We start from the raw sequence: 16,246 nt of genomic DNA, 5'->3' as shown, positions 1-16,246 counted from the left end.
AGACAGTTGCAGAGAGACAGCTGCATTACAGAGAATCAGGATTAGCACAAAAGATTTCCTGGGACAAAAAAAGCCATCATTAAAACAAAAAATTCAGTGGCCAAATAAAGAGAATGGTCCCATTTGAGACACAAATTAATGTTCTTTAAGGCCAAGGGAGAAGAAACACTTCAGAGGAAAAGTAAAGAAAACACTTACCAAAAAAACTAGAATTTTCTGATTAAGATAATACATGTAATTGAGCCCTCATCATTAAAAAAACAAACAAAAAAACCCTACAAGCAATCAAACCCAAGAAAAGTGGAAGAAGGTGATAAAGGCAAAGTAGAAATCATACGTTAGAAACTATTGATAGAAAAAATGATAGACAACCTATAAACTGCAGGAAAAAAAAGACAAACATCTAAGAACTAAAAATAAAAACTAAGGCAATCGGGAAAACTCAGCATATACACATTAAAACTGAAAATAAGATACAGCTATATGTAGAGAGAAAATTAAAAGAACTGTGACAAAATGCAATGTCTTTCAAACTGTAAACTTATTTAAGGGCAGAGCTTGTACCTATATTACAATCGATTTTTTCTCCATTATTCAGTCTAGAGCCTAGTTCAAAGTGTATATTCAATAGAAATCTGTTGAATGAACAAATTAATATAAAACCACATGCCCCTATTATTAAAATCTAACTGAAGAAGATAACATTCCAAGAAGTTGTAAATGATTACAGCTGAAGAACTCAAGAAAAGGTAGTAATTCTAAGCAGACTAATAACATTGGGAGAAACTGAAAAATACAGTAATTATTTATTTAAAAAGTATAGGGTTCACATGGTTTCATAAGCAAATTTTAAAAAATTTTTGGCAGGTCACAGTGGCTCACGCCTGTAATCCCAGCACTTTGCGAGGCCGAGGTGGGCGGATCACGAGGTCAGATCAAGACCATCCTGGCTAACATGGTGAAACCCCATTGCTACTAAAAATACAAAAAAAATTAGCCAAGTGTGGTGGTGGGCACCTGCAGTCCCAGCTACTCGGGAGGCTGAGGCAGGAGAATGGCGTGAACCCAGGAGGTGGAGCTTGCAGGAGCCGAGATTGTGCCACTGCACTCTAGCCTGGGCGACAGAGCAAGACTCAGTTTGAAAAAAAAAAAAATTCAAGTAGAAATTAATTCTTGTGTCCTTGCACAAGCATAAAGAAAAAGGAAATATTCATATATATATATATATATGTATACACACACACACATATATTCTCTTTTTTTTGAGATGGAGTCTCACTCTGTCGCCCAGGCTTGAGTGCAGTGGTGCGATCTCAGCTCACTGCAACCTCTGCCTCCCAGGTTCAAGCAATTCTCCTGCCTCAGCCTCCCAAGTAGCTGGGATTATAAGCACCCACCACCACGCCCAGCCAAGTTTTGTACTTTTAGTAGAGATGGGGTTTCACCATGTTGGCCAGGCTGGTCTTGAACTCCTGACCTCAGGTGATCCGCCCGCCTTGGCCTCCCAAGTGCTGGGATTATAGGCGTGAGCCACCACGCCTGGCCAAGTCACACAGATATTTTTAAAAAGCTATTATAAAAACCTGAAATGCCAAAACCCAACCTTATTTATAAAACAAATCTTGACATTATCAGCACAAATAACTGGACATGTAAAATGCAGAATTATAAAATGTAGAATTATTAAAAACAATTATATACACATAACTCAAACATTTAATAAAACATATATATTAACTTACTAATTTTTTAATTTTTATTTTGTTTGAGGCAAGGTCTAGCTCTGTCACCCAGCCTAGAGTGCAGGGGTGCAATCATGGCTCACTGCAGCCTTGGCTTCCTGGGTTCAAGTGATCCTCCTACCTCAGACTCCTGAGTAGCTGAGACTTACAGGCATGTGCCACCAAGCCCAGATTTTTTTTTTTTTTTTTTTTTTTTTTTTTGAGACGGAGTCTTGCTCTGTCGCCCAGGCTGGAGTGCAGTGGCCGGATCTCAGCTCACTGCAAGTTCCGCCTCCTGGGTTTACGCCATTCTCCTGCCTCAGCCTCCCAAGTAGCTGGGACTACAGGCGCCCGCTACCTCGCACGGCTAGTTTTTTGTATTTTTTTAGTAGAGACAGGGTTTTACCGTGTTAGCCAGGATGGTCTCGATCTCCTGACCTCGTGATCCGCCCGTCTTGGCCTCCCAATCTGCTGGGATTACAGTCTTGAGTCACCGCGCCCGGCCTTTTTTTTTTTTTTTTAACTTTTGTAGAGACAAGGTCTCACACTGTGTTGCCCAAGTATGTCTTGAACTCCTGAGCTCAGGTGATTTTCCCGCCTTGGCTCCCCAAGTGCTAAAATTACAGACGTGAGCCACTACACCTATAATCTTTTTTATGGAGGGCCAAGCCCTTTTCTTTGACTTATCACTCTCCTTCTATTTCCTATTTCTTGCCTAAACTACACCCACAAAAGATTGTCCATTTCTTATTGTTATTTTCTTAGATTAAGATTTAAAACACATTCAGATAGAAATATGAATGTAAAGGCCTAGATTTTTATGACCTCTCCCCTTTTTTTCAGTTATTTTACTAAGGCATAATTTAGAGAAATTTTAAAACGAACTTGCCTTTATCAAGGCTTTCCAAAGCCTCCAACTTAGATTTCAACAAATAAATATTTACTCATGTTTTATCAGTATCATTCCATTATATCATGTAATTACTACAACAAGGTATACAACTGAGATAATTAAGTTTGTTACTGGCATGCAATTCAAGCCAGGTGCATGGCAATTCTGAAAAGGAGCCCCCTACACAGAAGCATTCAGTCTATTTGACAAAGGGAATCCTGAAAGTTAAGTTGATGTGGGCTAAGAAAGCATTTACTGTATTATAATGTCAAAATCTACATAAAATATTATCAATAGGAAACTAAATATGTATAACATATACCCCAAGCCCAAGTATGCCTTATTCCTGGAATATAAGAACAACTGAACATTAGGAAAGAAATTTATGATACCAATGTATCAAAGAAGAAAATCAGTATTATCATTTTTAAAAAAGATCTGGAAAAAGTAAGACAATCTGAAAAATTACTCCTGAATTTTTAAAAAGAGAGCTCTTAAATAGTAAGAAAAAGATACTATTTTAACATGATAAGCAGAATCTCTTTCAAACCAATAGCCTAATTCTTAATTTAAAACAAAAGCCATTCTCAGAATTTCAATTATCTATTCACTGATGCATTACAAGAATCTATTTCCTGCTTTAATGATTCTGAGCTCTAGACAACTTCTCCATTTGGAATTCTCCAAGTTTACTGCTTAGTACACAGTAAAGGACAAACTGGTGACTGAATGAATTTCCACTTAAGCCAAGAAAATAATAAGCATCACTTACAATGTTACATAGGAGTGTTAGCCAATGTAATTACACCAGATAAAAGATAAGGGAAAGCTGCAGGCACAATTATCATTATTCACAAACGATAGGATAGCCTTCCTGGTAGTCTTAAGAAAACTATAAGGGATACTCTGAATACAATAGACAGAGTTCTACTTCTGGTAATGTTAAAGTAGCTACTATCAGACCAAGTCTCCTACAGGTAATAGCTATAAATAGTGGACAAAATATAAACTACAACTATCTGAGGACACTAGAGAGCAATCAAAAGCAGGCAGAAATTGGAGGGGAATTAATGTCTGACAAAATGAAAAAGCACTATATGAGTTTCTATTTCTACAAGTTTTTCTCTGTGGGCAGACAACATTTGGCATGAGGACAGAAATTTGAAATTTTACTAGCTTAAGAACCTGAGATTAGATTCAGGGTGAAGAGAACACTTCGGACATGAGGGAGGATATCCTAGAAAGGAGAGAGGCACAGGAAGCACAGATTCTGGATATAGACTCTCCAAATCTCAAACTGAAGCCTACATATATAATGCCTACAGCGATATACTCTAAATGTCTAAGATACAATTCCAAATTACTAGACATGTGGAAAAACTGGAAAATGTCAGAAAATGCAACAGTGGAAACCAACCTTGAGGTAATCCATATGTTGGAATTAGTAATCACCATGGATTTAAATAACTTTATGATCAAGAACATAAAGAAAAATAGTTTGTAAAGTACAAAAGGCCAGGAAAACTAAGTAAATAAATGAAAGCCATAAAAAAGAACCAAGTGTAAATTCTAGAACTGAAAAACAACTCTAAAAAAAATTTTTACTGTGTTGGCTTAACAGCAGTTTAGAGGAGATAAAAAAGAGATCAGAGGGAAAATTTGGTGAACTTGGAGACAGAAATGATCCAATCTGAAGAACAGAGGAAAAAAACAGATTAGTTTATTTAAAACAGCTGTTTAAAGCAAAAATTATAACACTACATTGTGATATTTGTGATTATGTACTATAATAATAATAGCGTAAGGGATGGGTCAATGTACCCATATATAGTTGCAAGATTCTTACATTTTGGGCAGGGCGCAGTGGCTCACGCCTGTAATCCCAGCACTTTGGGAGGCCAAGGCGGGCGGATCGTCTGAGGTCTAAAGTTCGAGACCAGCCTGACCAAGATGGAGAAACCCCATCTCTACTAAAAATACAAAATTAGCCGGCATGGTGGCGCATGCCTGTAATCCCAGCTACTCAGGAAGGCTGAGGCAGGAGAATTGCCTGAATTCCGGGAGGCGGAGGTTGCAGTGAGCTGAGATCGCTCCATTACTCCAGCCTGGGGAACAAAAGCGAAATTCCGTCTCAAAAAAAAAAAAAAAAAAAGATTCTTACATTTTATGGGAAGTGGTACTACACTAATTCTAAATAGACTATAAAATGATAAGAATGTATACAACAGCCCAGAAAGCAGCATGTTAAAGAATAAAATGCAAAGAAGAATTAGCTAAAAATCCAACAGATAATTACAATCAAATGCCAAGATTATTCAACTAATTTAAAAGACAGCAGAGGAGAAACAGAGAACAAAAAATAAGAGACAAACAGAAAACAAACAGTGAAATGGAAGACCTAAATCCAACCACAGCAATATAACATTAAATGTAAATGGACTAAACAGTCTATTAGAATGGATAAAGAAATAACTCAACCATATGCTATTTATAAGACATGCAAATAGCATAAAAAAGTTGATGTGCTATATTAATATAAGATAAAGAAAAAATTGTAAAAAAAGATAAGGGACATTTCATGGTGAGAAGAGTCAGAAAGACATAATTATAAATGTATATGAGCCTAATATCAGAGTTTCAAAATAGATTAAGCAAACTGATACCATTAAGGAGGAGCTATATGCAAATCCACATTCATAAATAGAAATTTTAACATCCCCCTCTCAACTGATGGAACTTTAATTTTTGTTAGTAAAAACAATGAGAATTTAGAGAACACCACTGACCTTAATTAACATTTATAGAACACTATGATGAACAACTTCACAATTACATCCTTGTCAAATGCACATGGTATAGAGTCATCAAGACAGACTACATGCTTAAACCAGTCTCAACAAATGTCAAAAGACTGAAATCTTTTTTTTTTTTTTTGGGACAGAGTCTCGCTCTGTCACCGAGGCTGGAGTGCAGTGGCGCCATCTCCGCTCACTGCAAACTCCGCCTCCTGGGTTCACGCCTTTCTCTTGCCTCTGCCTCCTGAGTAGCTGGGACTACAGGCACCCGCCACCACACCTGGCTAATTTTTTTTTTTTTTTGTATTTTTTAGTAGAGACAGGGTTTCACTGTGTTAGCCAGGATGGTCTCGATCTCCTGACCTCGTGACCCGCCCCCCTCGGCCTCCCCAAGTGCTGGGATTACAGGCGTGAGTCACCGTGCCCGGCCAAAAGACTGAAAGTCTTAACCAGTAAAACTGAAGTGAAAACAATAAGACATCCAGAAAAATCTAAAATATTTGAAAATTAGACTATAATATTCTAAATAACTGATGGGGCAATGCAGAAAGGGAAATTTTGAAATATTTAAAAATGAATGATAAAGAAAATACAACATATAAATTTTTGGCCTCAACAGGAAAAAAAAGTAAAAAAGATATGAATGACAAATCACAAAAGAAATACAAATGTACAGGAACCATGAAAATACACTGGACTTTAAATGAGAAATGTACAGTTTTAATTAAGAGCTTATTGTTTGAACCTGTAATTTTATTGCTAAAAATTCATCCTAAGTAAATTAATAGATAGGCACACAAGGGCATATTTGAAGGATGCTAATCACAGCACTGTTTACAATAGCAAAAAGAAAAAAATGGTGCAAATAGCAATAGAGTATGGTATGTTTATATAATGAGATTATGTAGTCATATATGAAAAGCTTTATATCATGCATTTATTTTAAAAAGCATATTATAAAATATATGTAGATTAAGCATACTAGTGTTATAAACGTTTTCTCTGTGCCCTACTGGATTTTCATTCACATAGGTGATATATTTATTACTTTTAGAGTCATATAAAAATCATGAGAGCCATTTTTGTTTTGAAAATAACAACTACAGAAAAGTTCATTTTTATTTATTTTACTTTGTTCTTCTCTTATTTTACTATTTCAAAATTATTTTCAAAAAATATTTCTTCATACCTAAATCAGGAAACAATTCTTTGTAAGATAATTTTCTAGAATCTGTCTGATAGTATACTACATCTGGAACACATGCCCCATATAGTTCCTCAGATTTTCTCATTGCTGCCATTCAAAATGTTAGCAATGGGGCATAGTACAAAGATTATCCTTTGGAACCAGGAAGTCCTGAGTTCAAATTCCAGATGTTACTTATTTAACTGAGCAAAATACAGGATAATTATACCCACTTTGATTCTAACTGTTTTAAGTCTCTGTAATGCATTACAACACATAAGGAATTCAATAATAACAGCATTAAGGACTATTACCTCTTAAAAATTTATCCTTGGAATAAAGTAATCACAAATAAATGCAAGAATGAGTGCCATCTCCCAAATTTGCTTTAGCTTAGCACATCCAAACAATTTTCTTATATACAGTCATTAAAAGTGGTCATTATAATAACTGTTGAAAAATGTTTAGGATGTTATGTGAAGACTTTTAATAAGAATAATATTGGTTACTGTGTTAAAATGTGTCACATATAAAAAATGTGAGGCATACAAAGTAAAAATAACTTTCTTAGGATAGTATTACTATTTTTTAAAAATTTCCATTATGTTACTTTTTAATAAAAGTAAAAACAACTAATATAACTAATACAGAGAGACATTAAATATGCTACATTTTAGTCTTTCCTACCACAAATACTTTTCAACAAAATTTGTTTGATTCTATCATATCAGACTCCTTAGCAAATATTTCTTGAATACCTTTTATGTCCCATCCACTATGTCAGGTAGTGGGGATACAATGATAGAAAAACCAGACATAATTCCTTTCCTGTCTCCATGGAACTTAACAGTCTAGTAAGGAGAAAGACATGAGTAAAATAAACACATAAATAACACCAAAAAATCACCATTGTCAGAAACACCAGAAAGAGAGGTAGAAAACCAGAGTCAGGGAGGTCAGAGAGGGCATCCCTAGGGAAATGGCATGGAGTAAACATCTAAAGATGAGCGGGAGTTAACCAGATGAAAGGGGGAGGGAAAGACATTCTAGAAAGATAGAATACAGCATGTTCAAAGGCCTGTGGCAGGAGGGAGGGTAACACCCTTGTAAAATTAAAAAGGTCAATGTAGCTAGAGCATGGGACTAGAGAAGAAGCACTGTAAGAGATAAGGCTAGAGAAACAGGGCAGGGGCTCAGTCATGCCGGATTTAAAAAAAATAACCACTTCCATTTTCAGTTTAGGAGTGATAGGCAGTCAATGAAAACTCAGGACTAGAGATAGGAAGAATAGGCTGTCACGATTAGATTTGATAAGATTATTTTGACTTTCTTTTTTCTGTAATGTAGTTGAGAGATGATGGCAGTGGAAATGAAGAAAAAGGGCGAAGTTTAAAATTGGGGAGGTGAAACTGACAATTAAGTGATGACAGGATGGGAGAAGAAATGTCAAAATTGGTGTTCCAGGTTTCTGCCTAGAATACCCAGTTGGTTGGCTGATGCTGCCATCTATGGAGTTAGGGAACACTAGAGAACCAGGTTCAGTTGCAAGAACATGATCTTAGTTTTAAACACGATGAGTTTAAGGTAGCTTTGAGATAGATTGGAGGGGCTTTCACATAAGCAATTATATACAGTATGAAATATGGAGCTCAGAAGAGAGGCCTAGTCCAGGGTGGAGAAATGTATTACTTCCAAAAAGTCTTGGGAAAAGGTAACATTTCCCAGGAAAATAACAGAATGAGAAGAGAGGATATGGGAACACAAATGTTTAATTGCTTGGAAGATGATGAACCTCCAAAGGAGTTAAAAATAAAGCTTCAATATAAATTTATTCTAAGCACAAGCAAATTAGCCTCCATCACGTATTTTGTAAATTATATTCATTTTCTCATTAGGTAATATTCAATTACATAAGTTACTTTTATTACTGGGGAAATACTCAGAGAATGACCTTTGTATTCCTAATATACTCCTTCTTAAAATGCAACTCCATTTAATAAATACTGCTAAATATTTATGTCGTCGGCTTAATCTACATCAACTTCATTACCTTGGGATTATATTTGACAAGATAGTATAATACTCAAAACTATTTTCCTGTATAAAAATGAATGAATGTTACCAAGGATACAATCTATAAATCTTCCTAATGGTTCAGTTTAATAGCTCTAAAACACAGCCTGTCCTGGCTTTAAGAGCAATTACAGTAAACTATAGTTAATATGCACTGTCTAACTCACAAGCATCACTTACCTTGGTAAATCTTATTTGCTTATCAAATGTCACTGATACTACCTAAACAACAGAGAAGAGATGCTCACTTGAAAACCTAAATTAGCCTCTATTTTATGCCCTAATAGAGGAATGAAATATAGAACAATGCTTTAGTAAGTTATCAATGCCAAGTACGAAAATTTAGTTGGGTTTCATCTTATTGTAAAACAATTAATTTAGAGAAATATCAATAGAGTAAAAATGGAGTTGATCATTTCATAATATTTAATGATACAATGTGTTAAAAAATAGGGATAAAATGTTTCTTTTAATTTTGGTGAAATTACAGGTAAAGTTAGATTCTATATGATACTATAGCTTAAGAGTTATGACAGTATATGATTTGGCTGAATGTAGAGACCTTTGGCAAAGATGGCTATCTGTACACAAAAATGCTATAGTGTAGAAACATTTTTTTTGTTTGCAGTTAGGTATGGCCACGTGACAGTGACGTGTGGCCACATGACCGAATTCTGCTCAGTGAATGAAACATGTGCAGGAGTGACATATGTCACTTCCAGGAGTGGCTCATAAAACTTCCCACAATTGTTCCTTCATGCTCTTTTCTCTTTCTGACTAGCTGGCTGTAACTAGTAGGCCTCGATAACCCCCAGGACAACCTCAGAAGTGATGTTGTTGGCCAGGCACAGTAGCTCATGCCTGTAATCCCAACACTTTGGGAGGCTGAGGTGGGCAGATCACTTGAGGTCAGGAGTTCCAGACCAGCCTGGCCAAACCCCATCTAGTGAAACCCCATCTCTACTAAAAATATAAAAATTAGCCAGGCATTGTGGTGTGCACCTGTAGTCCCAGCTACTCGGGAGGCTGAGGCAAGAGAATCGCTTGAACCCAGGAGGCGGAGGTTGCAGTAAGCCAAGATCGCACCACTGCACTCCAGCCTGGGTTGACAGAGTTAGACTGTCTCAAAAAAAAAAAAAAAAGTTGAAGTGATATTGTTTAAGATGACAACGTTCCAGTCAGTCAGAGTCCCTGACCAGAGTCTACATCCTACCTAATCTAAATGAAAATGCTTTGGACTATTACATGATTAAGAAACTTTTACTGTATTTAATCCTACATTTTTGTTTCAGCAGCAGCCTACCCTAACCAGTAATTATGATGCGGTGGCTCCCCGCTGATGTACAGCTTCTACTTTTCTGCCAGCTCTACATTATATTTAAATGCATACCTTGCATTTTAAAAATCTCAAGCAAAGGACAGAGTATACCTTCTGGTGCTATGAACCCTAACATAGGTATTTTGTGTTTCTGTACAAGTTTTTTACATTATGACTATTAAGCATTATTATGGGCTGAAACGAAAATATTTTGTTTTTAAAAACTATTCAGAATTTCTAAATTTAATTTTTTTACTCAGGTCTAAAATTTTTTCTATAGAATTTACTTTGAAGTTTATAAACATGGCAATAAAAACATAATTTTATAACAAAAACAATGATTTTCAAAAAATATAAAAATAACATTTTTGGCATATTATCTATTCATTCCAAAACCATTTTCTGAGTGATTAATATATATTAGATATTATGGAAACAAAAAAAAATTAAAAGCTGCCATTTCAAGGAGCTTCAAGGATAATATAAAAGAAGCAAATAGATTACAATATTTCATTCTAAGTGTATGACATATACATGCATGGGATAAAATGGGAATAGACCCATTATATGGGTCCCAGTTGAGACTTTGGAAGACACACTTAGGAAAGGTTTCCTAGAAGAAATGATTTCTAAGGACAAGTTGGAGTGGGAAAGGCAAAGAAATGGGAAGACTGAGAGTCCAGGTAAAGAACTTTATGTGTCATAAAGTCTACTAAAAATTTTGGATGAGTTTAACTCTGTAGCGAGCCAGTGAAGGGTTTTCAGCAGGGGAATGACATGCTCAGGTTTCCATTTTAAAAGAACGCAATAGTGGCGGTATGAGAAATTAGTTGGGTGAAAGAAGAATGGTAAAACTGGAGACTAGGACTCTGGGCACCTGAATTTAGATGAAAAGTAATGAAAGCCTTAAGTCAGTGGCAGTGGGAATTGAAAGAGCTAGGGAGGGTGAGAGAAGGCTGAAAGATATTTAGAAAGAGAAATAATGGGACTGTGGCCAAATATGATAGAGACAGAGGACTAAAATATGACTTTCAAGTTTCTGGCTAGGAAAATTAGGTGAATATTGCTGCCCACTAATCAACACAATGGGAGAAATGATGAGTCCAGCTGTGATCATCCGTAGATTGCGAGAAATAATAAATAGGCTTTTAGAAATACAGTAGAATACTTGATTAAAGTCAGATTGTAGACATAATCTTTATTGTTTAGGTGGTTTTTGAAGCCACAGATTTTATGAGATAAACGTGCACAGCAATGTTTCTCAGAGAACAGTCCACTTGGTAGGCTTGTTCACAACACGTATTTTTAGGCCTTACACTAGACCTTATGACTTAGATTCTCTGGGGTTATTCCTAGGAATCTACGTTTATTTTCCCAGGCAATTCTTATTTACATTAAAATTTAAGAGCTACAGGTATGTAAGGTGGGAAAAGAATGGCAATTGTAGAACTGTGGGAAACATCAATATTGAAGGTAGGCTGGGTGTGGTGTCTCACGCCTGTAATCCCAGCACTTTGGGAGGGCGAGGCAGGTAGATCACCTGGATTGGGCGTTTGAGACCAGCCTGGCCAACATGATGGAACCTTGTCTCTACTAAAAATACAAAAATTAGCCGGGCATGGTGGTGTGCACCTGTAATCCCAGCTACTCAGGAGGCTGAGGCATGAGAATTGCTTGAACCTGGATGGCAGAGGTTGCAGTGAGCCAAGATCACACCACTGCACTCCAGCCTGGGCAACAGAGCAAGACTCTGTCTCCAAAAAAAAAAAAGTGTGTTTGTGTGTGTGTATCTATATATACATATTATATATAAAATATGTAATACATATATTCCATATATTTTTTTTGGTAGTGATTCTGGAGAGTTATATACCACATCATTAACAGTGGTGATCAATGAATGATAAAATAGGGAGTTTAAAATTTTCTTCTGATCAAAAGATTATATAAAAATTTTGGAAGGTGGCATTCTATTTTAGTATAGATGATAAAGATTTATAGTTATAAAGATTTATAACTATAAATCTTTATCAGGGCCTCAAAATGACTAGAATAGAAATTTATCTAGGGCCTCAAAATGACTGGAATAGAATAGCCATTTACTTTTCTTTTTAAATGTATTTTTAGTTTTTATTTTTTAAATTCTGCATTTACTTTTATCTTTTTAAGAATATTTTTAAACCAGAAAATATTTTTCTTTGAAACCAGCCAAAATGTCAAATATCATGTGGGCAATGAAAGGAGCCAACCCAGCATGTGAGAGCGCCCAGAATGCCTGTCATAAAGATTACAGAGAACTTAAAACAAACTAAGTACTTAGGAAAATTTTGTTATACAAAGTTAGTTATGTCTAAAAAAAACAAAACAAAGCAAAATAAAACAAAAAACAAGAAAACCACCCTTAAAAGGGACAATATATTTTCAAGGTGACCCTTTAACTTCACTTTGTGACTTCATGGGAGAAACAGCTACTACATAAAATAAATACAACTGACAATACAAATAGCACAATTCTTAGGTATTTAATTGAACTACCATAATTTTATACTTGAATGACTTCAGCAAAAATTAATATCAAAACCAGGGCTAGGACTATGGATTTCAATGCTCAATCTGACTCAAATTACACGTATTTCTAAAATTAGACAATCTATAATTTGCTTTAGTAGCTCAATTTCTAAAAGGAATTTTCCAATTTCTCCTCTTAGATATATGCCAGTTTATACTTCAACATATAAGATGTTATGAAGAACTGAGTATAGAAGTAACAACTGCATAAAACACAACTTAGACTTTTTTAACCAACCATTTTGTTCTGTATTCATATACAAAAATAGCCCTTTTAAAAACTCAGAAGTTTCAAAAGTTACTTATGTTATCAGAAGCATAAGACATTTCTTTCATTACCATGAGCTCGAAGTAAAGCTTCAGCAGTAAAGAGAGGAGCCTGAAGCATGTCTGCAGTTTCCACAATAAGCATATCTTTTAGTCTACGAAGATCCTGAGGCCTTAATCCTTCATATGGCTTTGAAAAGAAAAAAAATAAAGTTAAATGGGTATTATACTCATAGGAAGTATCAAAATGCCTATAAACAATATATAGTCAGTACTATGTATCCACAGTTCTGCATTCCATGGATTGGATCAACTGTGGATTGAAAACGTTTGGGGAAAAAAAAAATAAATGGTTGTGTCTATACTAAACATGCACAGACTTTTTTTTGTCATTATTCCTTAAATAACACAGTATAACAACTAATTACATATTATTTGCATTGTATTAGTTATTATAACTAACCTAGAGATGATTTAAAGTATATGGGAGGATGGGCATACATTACATGCAAATACTACCCATTTTATATAAGGGACTTGAGTATCTGTGGGTTTTGGTATCCATGAGGGTCCTGAAACCAATCCCCACAGATACTGAGGGATGACTATACATGATTATCATTTAAAATCTTTCTATTTAAATTTGTTTATTAAACTTCAAAAGGCTTTTTTAATGCTCTACTATCATGGACTTCAAACTGCCCTTTCACAAGTCTCTTTTATGCTATAAAACAGATGCTGGGACTCATATACCTTATTCTAAAAATAAAATATCATAGTATAAGGGCAAGACCATCTTATCTTACAGTTTTAAAATTTTGGATTATACAAAAAGTATGAGAAATAAAACCCTACAATTCCACCATTGAGCAATAATTATTCAAGTTCTTGGGTATTATTGTCCAGTCTGTTCTTTCTGCAAATCAACTGAGTATGAATATATATGTTCATTTAGGCACAGTTTTGGGTATCCTATCAACATAAAAGAAATGGAGCAGAACTTGGTGAATGCCCACAGTCTCAGCTACTAGGGAGGCTGAGAAGTGGGAGGATCACTTGAGCCCAGGAGTTTGATGCTGTAGTGTGCTACAAGCATGCCGGTGAATAGCCACTGCAGTCTAGCCTGGGCAACATAGTAAGACCTTTTTTTTTTTTTAAAGGAAAGTTAACCAAAACTTTTCTATATAGGAATACTATTAAGTAAGAGAGAAAGAAGCACTGTAATTTCATCCAAATTATCCTTTAAAAAGCCCCAAACTATCACATACAATTTGCTTCTAAGCTAATTTATGAAACATGAGTTCCCCTACAAAAACTTAGTAAATTCTTTAATGGTTAAATTAGTACTACCCATTCCAGTACAGAAGTCATACATTGCTTCTAGAAAATGTATTCCAAATCCAGACTTGGGATTCTAGGTATCTCTCCTAGCCTCAGCAATGACAGTGAATACTTCCTGATATTCCCAGTGGTGGCAATTGCATACTTCCTGGTCTTATATTGTAAATGTTCTTTTTCAGGTTAGCCATCATTCGACTTCATTTACGTTGAACCAAATAGGGAGAGAGAAAATGGTGAATTTAATCATGATTCTCCAGATCAGTGTTATCTAGAGAATGACAGTGCAAGTAATGTATAGGAGAAAATTAGCTTTGCTTGCAGTTCTGACATAATGTATCTGAAGATTTAATTTTAGGTAAATTAAGAAAGAAGGGATAATATGAAACAATCTGCCTAGATCCAGTTTTTTAAAATGCATGTAGTTTTAAACTTCAATAGGTAACAGTGGAAGAAAAATAATTCTTAAAGGATAAAGACACACTGCCTTCATGAACATGTAACATATGCACTCTGAATCTTCACAACAGAACTGTAATTAGGTCATGTGAAGCATTTCAATACATTGCTTAGTCCCAAGTGGGCACTACTTCTCTCTTCCACAAGACAGATTAAAATGAAGGTGCCTTTCTCTTTCCTGTTGCAAAGATAAACTGCTTCTATTTTCAGACTAAACAAACCAGCAATAACCTTCAAAGCAGTCAGTACTGACATAAAGAAAAAGAAAAACTAAATTTAAAAGAAACATGAATAAAATTACCTCTTTTGCATCAGTGCATACTACTGCTACCAAAGACCACTGAAAAATTGTGAAACAGCCTATTATACAAACTGCACTACCTTCATATTATTATAATAGTTCTCTTCAAAAATTATTTCAGAAAGGTTGTCACGTAAAGGAGTTATTAAAGTATTTGTTCTTATTTTTTTCACAAGGAAAACAGCCTCCCCTTCCTATCGGTAAAACATGTTTATTGTTAAAAGAAAAAAAAGAATAGGCACTTATTTACCCAAAAGTATCTGTAACTGTTAAAAATTTAAAAGATGTTTAGATGCTCAGGGAGAAAGGATATTTCTAATTCCCCTTAATAGCAATCTCTCATTAGCTGATCCATGAGCTTAGCTTGGGAGGGAGGGAGGAAAAAATAGCCAGGAAAGTTTTTAGGATTCTTTGACCCTTCCCTTCATTTCCGCTTCCTCTCCCCTTATTCAGCAGTTCTTGCTTGTGCATGAAGATCTAGGCTACCCTGAACCGTACTCTGAAATGACAGGAAGCCAGCAGCTTCTGCAGAGCAGAGTAGGTTAAACCTGCTAACTAATATAGTCAGCAATGTCCAGCATGAGTTTCTTGCCAGAAAAAGAACGTTGAGCCTTTTAAAGTTATATAGACTAACAGAGGGGAAGGGAAGGATGATTCTTTAGATGGGCTTTCATAGCAGCATATTGCCCACTTTTCCCTTCATATACTCGGATGTAGCCGTACAGTCCTACTCCTACAGAATCTGACCCCAACCTACGTCTAATACTTGCTAATCTTTCTGTTCTCCCTTTGGTGTTTAAATAAATTGAACACACTTTTCCTAGCCATCACTTAAATATCTCATTTAAGAATCTCTTTACAGCAGTTCCCACTCTCCAAAATTACATGTTCCACTTACTTTTAAACTTATTTGTGTGTTTCTCTCTCCCTGTTGGAACGTAAACACCTAGAATGTAGTCACTTATCTTTGTTCCTCCAAGCATCTAAAACAGCGTCTAGCAGTCACTCAGTTTTGTTGAATGATGGGAATAAGAAGTGGATTTTACCAATTTATAATTTAATTATTTGGAGGAAAAGACTAAATTAAGAAGTTATAGAAATATATTATACACTGTCCAGATCATTAACTAAATTAAAACTCAGCTGAAATATACATTTCACCTTCAGAACATAAATTTTTAAAAGTACCTAAATATATGACTTAATACAATCACACAGCAGGCCATGTAAAATCACTAGCATAAGCAAAATAATCCAGAAGTCAACCAAGGTCAAAGTAGAAGGTACAAATATAAGTTTTAAAGAAAGCACTGACGTTTTTAAAAATT

The 16,246-nt window shown here is 35.3% G+C and overlaps 1 protein-coding gene across 9 annotated transcripts in view; it reads right to left on the bottom strand.

The window, feature by feature from the left end:
• The window catches only part of ANKIB1 (ankyrin repeat and IBR domain containing 1), a 154,859-nt gene that overhangs the window by 51,410 nt on the left and 87,203 nt on the right, over window positions 1-16,246 (bottom strand). For all 9 annotated transcript variants that reach the window (XM_050782840.1, XM_050782835.1, XM_050782834.1 and 6 more), the window contains one exon: window positions 12,893-13,010. In XM_050782840.1, the coding sequence (XP_050638797.1) occupies window positions 12,893-13,010 (118 nt within the window). The remainder of the gene's footprint in view (window positions 1-12,892; window positions 13,011-16,246) is intronic.

Source organism: Macaca thibetana, chromosome 3 (assembly GCF_024542745.1).
Source record: "Macaca thibetana thibetana isolate TM-01 chromosome 3, ASM2454274v1, whole genome shotgun sequence".
Lineage (NCBI taxonomy): Eukaryota > Metazoa > Chordata > Mammalia > Primates > Cercopithecidae > Macaca > Macaca thibetana.
This window is presented reverse-complemented; position numbering and strand designations above follow the sequence as displayed.